This window comes from Topomyia yanbarensis, chromosome 3 (assembly GCF_030247195.1).
Source record: "Topomyia yanbarensis strain Yona2022 chromosome 3, ASM3024719v1, whole genome shotgun sequence".
NCBI lineage: Eukaryota > Metazoa > Arthropoda > Insecta > Diptera > Culicidae > Topomyia > Topomyia yanbarensis.
Window position 1 is genome coordinate 28,519,292 of NC_080672.1, and position 10,645 is coordinate 28,529,936.

The following is a 10,645-nucleotide window of genomic DNA, read 5'->3' on the forward strand; positions in this document are numbered from 1 at the left end:
CGAAAATCATATCCATTTTCTTTTTCATAGAACCGTTTTTGTGATTTTTTGTTTTTGAGCACTTTTTGCAGTTTTTGGTCAATATCTCAGGAACAAATCTTCCGATTAACACAAACGACTCACCATTTGAAAGGTATTGATGTGCTCATTCCAAAAATGTATAACATGTTAGGATAAAATGTCAACAATTTAGGGTTAAGAGCAACCAAAGTCAAAAAAAAAGTAGTGTTTGGTAAAATTACTAATTTTAGTTGATTTTTCATAAAAAAATAAATCAGCAAAAAAAATCTTTTAAAATCTTATGTGACAGACAAACTTCTCACGTGAATTTTAAGCCTAAGATCACGAAAATCCGACAAAAATTGGTGATGTTATTAAGCACCGAGTGAAAATTGCTCTGCTTTTCACATGTCTCTTTTGGTCTTAAATAAGATTACACTAGTTTACAAGAAAAATGAAGTTACGAGAAAAAGTGTTTTCTAGATTAATTTTGGGTCGCTGAATACAAAAATAATACTCTATTTCTCTTTAAAAGAAGTTCAAGTTAAAAAAAAGTTTTTCTTTTGCTTCCGCTTTTTTGTTTTTGCTCTATTTTTTATTACAGAAAAATAATTTTTCATATTTTCAGAATCTAATGTGACAGACTTTAGCAATTTTAAGATAATCGCGATAAGCTAAGAAGAAAGGTGTTTCCTCAGTTAATTTTGGATCGCTGAATAGTCCTTTTTTTCAAAGAAACATTTTCAAGATTTCTTTGAAAAAGGGGCACTATTTCAGTTATTTGTCAATATCTTGTTCAAAAAGGATCCGATCGAAACAGTTCGAAAGGTATTGATGCGCCCTTTTCGAAAATGTTTAATATGCGTGGATCAAATCTCGACAAATATATTATTATGGCTAAAAAGACAACTGTCAAAATTCTCTTTGAAAGGAAATTTCAGACAAACTGTTACCCGCCAATCACAGATGTGTATAGTAAACAAAAGAAAAAAGTTTTCTCTTGCATCAACTGCTATGAACTGCGTTTAGCCAGTAACGGTTTGTCCGGAATTGTCTTTCAAAGAGAATTTTGACAGTTGGCTTTTAAGCTGTAATCGTATGTTTGTCGAGAAATGTACATTTATTATGATTACCATCGACCAAAGTAAAAAAAAAGTCTAATGCTTCCCGATAGGGATTCGAATATTTCAAGACTGGCTTATGAGCCCAGTGCTACACCCTCTAAACCGCCGCATCAGGGCAGGGTCCGCTAAAATCATAAAATTTCCATTTCGCTCAATGTGCCATAGCATCAACATTTTCCATCCGATGTTAGTGATATTAGGCTTAAAATTAACGTAAACATATTATCTGTCATCTTAGATTCTAAAAGGTCTGAAAAAAAAATTTTGGTAAAAAAAATCTTTTAAAAAGGGTCTAAGGTTTAAATGGTCAAAAATGCACTTTTTTTAAACTTTGGTCGCTTGCAGCACTAAAAATTTTACATATGATCGACACATATTATATGTTTTTGGAAAGGGCATCTCGGCACCTTTCAACTTGCATATTGACTATATTAATTGGATGATTTTGACACGAAATATTGACTAAAAACTACAAAAAGTGCTCAAAAACGAGTTTTTTTTTGGGAAAATCACAATATCGCTTCTTTGAACAAAAAAATGAATATTGTTTTCGTGTTCAGCGATTCAAAATTAGTCTAAAAAATACTTTTTCTTGGAGCTTCATTTATCTTGTAAACTAGTGTAATAAGCATTTTAAATTATTCGAACACTTGCGGAAACTTTCCAACTGGGCTTAGACTGAAGTAAATTGCGGGATCGGGTTATTCAGACCACCTGTTCCATTTCGATGCGAGCAAATCTGTTGCTTCGAATACCGGATAAAATAAACTTGGGGTCCGCCTCGATCCAATAGTATCACCTGGAAAATATACTTGAAATCGGATACTGAGGTCACAACCATCTGTAAGTGTGTATTGGACCGGCAACAATTTTAACTTTTTTTCGGAACACTGTTTAATCAAAAGGTAATTGGCCTCACATACCACTTGTCAAATATGAGCTTTTTCCGAAAACTCTAGTTCACTCACAAAAGTTTTCAAGTTTGTATATATGAAAATATATGAAAAATGGACAATAGAAACAATAAATTCAGTACAAAATGCCAGAATCATCTTATGCATCCCAAAATGTGCAGATATATAGCTTAAGGTGTAAGGATCAACATTGCCAAAGACTGCAAATTGATCCGGTTGTGCGGTAAAAAGATATCCTCATATAAAGTTATGTGTTGCCTCTCTTTCTCGCACATGCTTAGAATTAAAAAATTTCAAAAAAATCGGTTGGTCTTCAAAGTTAAATAACTTTGTCGGGGAACCTCCAATCAATATGCAATCTTCAAAAAAGCTGTTCGTTATAAAACAAGTTACACGACCATAAGTTTTGAGGTATGCAGAGTTACTGTGGAATTTTTTATTGGATTTTACATTTTTCTTTTCGAGTTTTCATATATATATATATATATATATTAGACTGCCCAGAAAAATAATGAATTTTTGAAAACACAATCGGCCCACCCCTGAGTCGATTCCTTGTCCCACCAGGAGTACTTGCTCCAAATTTGAAGCAAATCGAACAAGTCTAGCTACCGGACCAACGTGCTTGAAGTTTGTATGGGATTTTTCGACAATTTACATGGAGAAAACCCTCTTGCTCACATTTTCGCCGCTAGGTGGCACTGTATACATCAGATTATCACCAAAAGTGAAACTTAAGAAGCTAATTTTATTATCTACAACTTTGTTGAAGACTGCAAAGCGATCCGACTCGAATAGGAAAAGTTATTAAACTTTTAACGAAGTGATGTCTGAGTCAGTTTTGCATGGGGCCTAGCAGTGCATGGTAGTGTATCAGTACTAGGTTCTAACAAACTAAACATTTTTGTGGATTAATGGTTAGATTTAGCTGAATAGTATGTTCGGAAGAATTGCAGTACATAATACGAGCTATGTTTTGGTTAGAAAATTTTAGTTCAATCTGTGACCGCATAGATGGCGCCATCACTAACTTTTCAACGGAGAGAGATAGAATATCGAAATGTTTGGAAGAATTACTGAAAAATTCTTGTTCTACAACTTTGTAGAAGACACCTAATATAAATATATAATATCCGAATCCACCACGAACCAGCAGGCAACGCACAGTGGTCGGAAATGCCAAAAACGTCACTAGAGGCCAAACCATTGAATATATTCATAGGGTATCTTTGGAGGAATTGTTCGTAAGAATATTCCCCACAATCTGATAAAAATTAAATTGAGACATGGCTTATATGATTGAACTAGAAAAATTAACTTTTTATACTGACAAGGTAGGTGTTGGTGTTTATTACGAGCATTTCTAAAACATTGTCGAAGACACCGACTTTCTACCTCGTCAGCATAAAAAGTTAATTTTTTTATTTGATTTTAATTTGATCGTAGTAAGCCATGCCCAATTTTAATTTTTATCAGGTTATGGGGAATATTCTTACGAACAATTCGTCCAAAGATACCCTGTGAAGATATTCGATGGTTTGGCCTCTAGTGAATTAAGTTCAAGTTTTTGGGGTTTCCGACCACTATGCAGCGCCTTAGTAACAATTGTGGTTTTATGATAGATTTATAGCCCCTGGTAAAACTTAAATTGCACTTGTAGCGTGCTATAAAACTTCAATTGTTACTTGGGGGTGTCTTTTGATGACTTCGACTCGATAACAAACATTTACCCAATTTGTTGAGCAGACTCGTTTGGTTAACAAGACTAGGTCCAGGCCTCTGAAAAAGTCTTCAAAGTTTGAGGGTTTCTGTACGTTTCTTCTAAAGTAAACTTCAAGGTTTGAGGGTTTCTGTACGTTTGTTTTAAAATAAGCGTTAGAAAATCAAACCCCCCCTCCCTTGAGAGTTTTCTGCGCACGGACCTGAAAACGCCCATACGATACAAAGAACGCTGTTATAAACCCGGTCGCAAACGGGATGACTCATGTATTCCTGCGTCCACGATCTCGCAATCATATAAACGTCAGAAAAATTATGTCAACGTTGCAGTACTTACAAATTAATAAACGCTGTCCCATGTGCCAAAATACAAGCTCTTATTCTTAAATTCGGAACTTATATACACTAGACAACAAATCTCGGGACGTCATACTTAGTGATATAGGAAAGTTCACTTTCTTCCTTCATCTGAGACGTACATTCGAAATTAAACAGCAGTATGACGACACGTACGAACATTGAAAAGTTCACGCGAATATACAAACGGTTTCTCGGTAATATAAACGAATACAAACACGCGAAGTTGAATATACGCCAGCATACGCTACTTCATAATACTAACGCGTTTAAACACGTTAACATAGAAACGCTCGGGTCTTTCGCAATAAGACATATCGGATCACGCATGCGCTCATGTTATCGCGATCATCCGCGCACAGCTACGCCCGTCATCTCACAGACATGTCTGCGATCAAGTGAATATGTTAGCTATATTATACCAGTGACCTTTCCCATTTGATCAAAGATCTGAGCAGTACACTCAAAATCATACATCAGATTCGCGGCCCGCGCATATATTCAAGAACCCACGCGAATATGCAAATGACAACACGAAGTTATACACGCGATGTTACATACAAACACCCACGAGATCAAACACGTTAAAATACAAGAATCGGTCATTTTCGGAAAAAAGTTATAAAATAGAATTTATACACGCGAAACACAGACACGATAGACACGACATACCCACGCGATCGAACACATCAACATACAAACGCTTGAGCCGTTCGCGTTGATACACAAAGACGAATGCAATCACCATCATCCAGGTACATCTGCTCCCCAGTTTTCGCAAATACAAAAACGCCCCGATTACTTAGAGAACACTATATCATCTACAATCTGAGTAACGCGCTGTCAAGCGCGCACAAATAAACGCTCATACCCACGCCACAGGGATGCATGGAGCACAGCACGAGAGCCTTACACGAGCTGAGCGACCGTTTTGAACGAACCAAAAGAAATAAGCACTGGCATCGCTTATGCTAAGTAGCCTTCATGCTCGAGCTGCAGGATTCGAAGAGCTAGCACAACAGGTTAACACGATGAGCTAGCACGATGCAATAGAGTAAGCTGTACTCGTGCTACTTGCTAACTCTAACTCATCGAAAAACAGCACAAGCACTAGCTCAATAAACTTGGCTCTGGCCGGTGGCGTAGCCAAGGTGGTGTTTTGGGGGTTAAAACCCCCTCCAAACTAAAATATTTCAATCGCAGAAAAAAAAGTTTGATGCTGACTAGTTTATTAAATATTTAAATAATAATTTCGGAAGTTTATTATCTGTTCATTACATTGATAACCTAATGTTTTAAACGTTATGGGGACTTTTTGTAAATTGTGAGAATGGGATCTTGTAACTAATATTTTAGTGAGGATCCTATAGTTGATAAATCATGTAAATATCAAGCAAAATAGCTCAATGAAAACGCATACACAGAAACTGATGAAAAATGGCGTTTTACGCTTGTCTCTAACAGGTCAGAATCGGTTTTTATGCGCATTTGATTTTTTTTGGGTTATCACTTATATAAAGTTCCACTAGCTAAGATTGGTAATAAAAAAATTGAAAAATTTTCACGTTTTTCGCTATTTATGGTGTATTTGGGTATAATTTGGAAACCATCAGCCTTTGGAGGTTTAGTATATAGCAGCATAATTTTGTTGATTAATTTTTCCAGTTGGATACATTACTAATTCCAATCAAATTTAGTTCGAGACTTAGTGTCTTCAGCAATGTTTTCAAGAATGTTATTGCAAATAGCTTGGTTGAAGATGAGCGGCAACAAAGAATTTGGGAGAACACCTTGTAGATGACGTTTACTATTCTAGTATGCAAAAGTGACTTCAACGCCACTTTGGTAAAATTTAACTTTTTCATATTTTAAGTTCACTATGAAAATTCACATCTTTCAATACAAACGACTTCAAATGAAAATTAAAAATAACCTGTTGAAATACGAAAATCAAAGTGGAGAAAGCATGCTTTTACCCGCACCATGCAAGATTTGAAAATTGATTTCCTCAAAAATATACTCAATGGCATTTACGTCACCTTTGCATACAAGGGCAGTTCAGTAATGTGATTAATTGGTAATTGGTAATTCCCGCTTAACACCATTTTTATAGATGGGACATACTACTCTCTACATCCTATACTTCGTTAAAATCTCCTCCTTCCAGATCTTCAAAAGCACCCAGCTCTAGCCAATTCCTCTACTCTGTGTTTGAGTAGCTCACATGACAGTTGATCATTGCCAGTGGTTCAACCGTCCTATTTTTTCATGAATCTTGGGTAGATCCGGAATCTGTCGTCGACTGCGCTCGTGTCCAAGCTGATTCTTGCAATACTCTTGTCGTCTACTGCTTCGCTATTTAGGTGTTCGTCATAATATACTTATCAATCATGAGAATTTCTGCACATTATTTATAAGGTTTACAGACTATCCTGTGCGATAACCGGTTTATACAATGCCCGGCCTATCAGGATGTTTATGTCACCGATGACGAGCTTAACATTCCGCCATAGGCAGCTATCATAGACATACTCTAGCTGCGCATAAAATGCATCTTTCTCGGCTTCGTGAGGTCAGTGTACATTGATAATGCTCTAGTCGAAGAAATGGCCTTTGATCCACACTACACAAAACCTTTCGCTGATCGCCTGCCACTTGATCACGCGTTGGCGCATTTTGCCCAGCTCTTGTGCCGTCGCTCGATCCCCGCATTTCCACACATTCTGCCCCGTCTATCAAAGCTCTTCCAATGCTACGGTTTCGAAGTTGCGAATTTTCAGCTCATCCTTTTTTGCTTGATTGTTAGTAAAATGGTGTTTTTGAACTACTCGCTGTCTCGTAGTCCGGCACCCAACATAACTGACACCTGCGACAGGTATTTAGTTCTGCCTACGGTAGGATTATAGCGCCCATGCCCGCTCACACCATCCCATTTCGCTATTAGTGCAGAACACAGTAGTACCCAGTCGATCGCGGCCTACAGATTAAATGTCATCAATAGACCCGCCAACATTTTTGAAAAATCTAAGATTTTCGTCAAAACCCCCTCCAAACCAAATTTCTGGCTACGCCACTGGCTCTGGCACATTATGAACCAGTGCACAGGAGTAGAACACTGTGCAGCACCCTTCTTATGCATGTCTGCCATTCAATCGCAAAATAACATATCTGAACGTCGTTGTCTGAACTGTACACTCAATATCACAATCGGAATCATCATCTGCTATTGGCCTAAGCAGTGTTTAGTGGGTGACATTTCCCGTTTCGTCTGAAATAGTAGTGAGTGATTCTGACGGGATCACAAAAAAAAATTATCTTGGTAAAATTACAACCTAAGTTGTTTAGTTTTAGTGAAAAGGTGAAATTCCAACTAAATTTCCATTCTAGAGCAGTGTGCGTTGGCTATGGTCCTTGCAGCACGCGAAAAAAAATTCTTAAATTTAATGAAGTTTTGAAAACAGGGAATCTCCGATGTCGCTAAGTTTTTATAGTAAATTAATAGTTTCTTCGCTAAGTTTCTATAGTAAATAAATAAATTCAATCGCCACACTCGAACACGACTTAAATAATCATTTGAACTATACTCCACAGTCGGCCAGGATCCGGTGCTCTGCCGTTCCGAGCTGCTTCGAGCGTTTCTACTCAACGCCCAGCAGGAGTCCTTTTTCACAGAATGCCGCGAAGCAAGCGTGGACGTGTTCCTCATGAACGGCTACCGGATATCGACCAAAGCACTCACCACGGACTGCTCTAGCAAGGTACTGGAAAAGGCTTGCGCACTGATCGACCTACCCAAAGAGTACACGTACTATTTCTCCCTGTATCTGATGCGCAAGGAGAACAACGGCGACATTGCCATCGCCAAGAAGTTGATGGACTTTGAAGCACCCTTCGTTTCCCAGAAACAGTGGGAGGACTGCAAGATTGTGATACGGACAAGCTACTGGGATGTGAACTACGATCTGGAGCTGATGCGAGACCGGATCGCACTGAATCTCCTCTACATTCAGACGTTGAGTGACGTCGAACGGGGCTGGGTTATTACAAGCCGGGATTTGAGTGAGCAGTTAACGGACCTACAGGCACGAGGGAATAAACGGGAGTATTTGGACATTGCTCGCAAGCTACCATTGTATGGTTGTTTGCAGTTTCCGCGAGTATGTGTGGATTATCCACAGCCGAATACAATGGTTACGGTAATAATTGGAAATCGGGAGCTGAATTTGTTAACCCATTACGGGAAGAAAATACAAGAAACTAAGTTTAAAGTAACTAGGATTCGATGTTGGAGGGTAACTACGATTCATAATGTGAGTAGTGATACGTTGGAAGCCATTTAGATAGCAAAGCTAATGTTAATATTTTCAGAACGAAGAAATATCCTCAAATTCGTCGTCCGAAAGCCGAGAAGCACCAGGCAATTTGGAACTCTCATTCGAATACTTGATGGCCAAAAATCAGCTCAAGTGGATCACTATATACAGCGAACAATCGATGCTTATGTCCGTGTGCCTTCAGTCTATTGTTGACGAACTACTAAATCAGAAGAACGGATCCGACATCAACAATATACAGGTAAAATTACACGACCATTGTAGTTTCTAGACTACCTCATTTCGTATGTTTTAGACTCATCAAACGGAATTTGCGCCACTTTCCTACATAAGAAGGGACGGTTCCAACTACTGTATAACGGATTCCAGCTCAACAGACACCCTGAGTAGCATTGTAAGATACTTGAAGTACACCCGCATTGAAATAATCTTATGGAAATTTGACCTACTTTCAGAGTGACACCAACAGTACAACGAATCAGTCCAACGGAAGTAGCCATAATGGTACGTCGTTCATCAGGCGCAAATTGAAGGAGTTCAATACGACAGTACGTTTTAAAACCGGCAAGGACTCGGTGCACAACGAAGCCTTCGAATGGATCGGGGATGATGATTTGTAAAACTTTGGCAGGCAATACCAAGGATGTTTCCGAGCAATGAAAATTGGAAAAGATGCAAATTGAGGCTGTTCAAAACTATTTCCTCTGTAGATTTTAGGCGCTCAAGTGTTCTAGTATCATTATGATGCACTAATTGCACCGAAACTTTTCCGTCGTTTTATTAATTACTAGTACTATCTGTGCTTACGACTGTTGAACACCAGTTTTAATCTGGAAGCTGCTTTATTATGGTTGAATATAATGAATCGCACTTAGTGGGATCTTCTCGCACTTACCCGATTGAAAGTTCAGGTTGTTTTATTGTTGATCCTTTCGGCAATTGCCCGAAGATGTTTGGTAATATTGGCACAATTTTAAAATTGTGACATTATTTTGCTTCGAAAAAAAAACTGTTACTACAACAGTTGTTCATTGTGATTGACCAGAGATTGCATACATTGAACTATTAAACTAACGACACAATTGACGCTGAAATCTGTTCTGTTTTGACAAACAATTCATTGCCATTAATGTAAATGCTTGTACTGCAAGTCCTAGTAACCTTTTGGAAAGACAAGACCTGCAAAGCTTGTTAGAGTAATAAACTATAGCATACTCGCTGCTCAAACAGTCAATCTGAGAATGAATTCAGTACTGCAGCTCTAAATTTATATACTGTAATATTTTGGTCTGTGAATTTTCTACGCATATTTTTTGTAAACTACATACTAACTTCATGTATGCTTCCTATAACTAAGCACTTTTTGTAATAATAATGTATAGCTAATGATAGAGAAAACTTCATCAGAGTCGCACGTGGTGAGTGCTAGAAGTCTTCCGACGGTTCAAATGAATAATTACGTTACAGGTTCATAATCAGAAGTAATGCAAAGTAAACAAGACTATTGATTTTTTAGTGTACTCTTCGAGAAATTGTACCGGATACAATGTAATACTACTACCTACTCAATATTATTATTATGTTATTCAACAACCTATGTACGGGCACTATCAATGGACACGTGCAACATTTTAAGAAGCTAGACAGGTTTCAATCTAGATGATTGAAACGAAATCAATCAGTTAAAACCAGAACATATTAGGGAAGACATGCTGGCTATATGCATAAGAATAAATATAGACTAGTTGAGTATGTGAAAAGCTGAGGATCCAATCCAATAAATACAAATTCAAATATGTTTTCAACAATTTCTTGTGTTTGATGTACCCTTATATTCTGCATAGTACATCTATCGCATTTCTCCACTTGTTTACTCACTCGCGGGGCGATTCTCAATGGACATCTCGACCATCTAACCGTAGCTTTGCCTACCTCCAGCGCCTTGTCAGCAGCTGTTACCGATAGACGAATCATCGCTGTCGTTGTTCTGTGCCCTTTCTTTAATCGGATCATCATATACACTGCATAGTCGTGGGATTCTCCTTCAATTTGAAGACATTTTCCTTTTTTAGGTACGCCTGGTTCTCATCACATTTTCACCCACGTTTGACACTCGCCAGTAATTGCGTTTTATTGCCACTGATTTTCGAATTATGTGGCTATATTAAAACTTAGCCGATCGTCTATCATCACTCCC

At 37.9% G+C, this 10,645-nt stretch overlaps 1 protein-coding gene across 1 annotated transcript in view; it reads left to right on the plus strand.

The window, feature by feature from the left end:
* The window catches only part of LOC131687227 (sorting nexin-17), a 30,853-nt gene extending 20,597 nt beyond the window's left edge, over window positions 1-10,256 (plus strand). The window contains exons 3-6 of the mRNA XM_058971296.1: window positions 7,706-8,424; window positions 8,483-8,689; window positions 8,744-8,842; window positions 8,904-10,256. Coding sequence (XP_058827279.1) covers window positions 7,706-8,424; window positions 8,483-8,689; window positions 8,744-8,842; window positions 8,904-9,068 — 1,190 coding nt within the window. The 3' untranslated portion in view covers window positions 9,069-10,256. The remainder of the gene's footprint in view (window positions 1-7,705; window positions 8,425-8,482; window positions 8,690-8,743; window positions 8,843-8,903) is intronic.
* The last annotated feature ends 389 nt before the right edge of the window (window positions 10,257-10,645 follow it).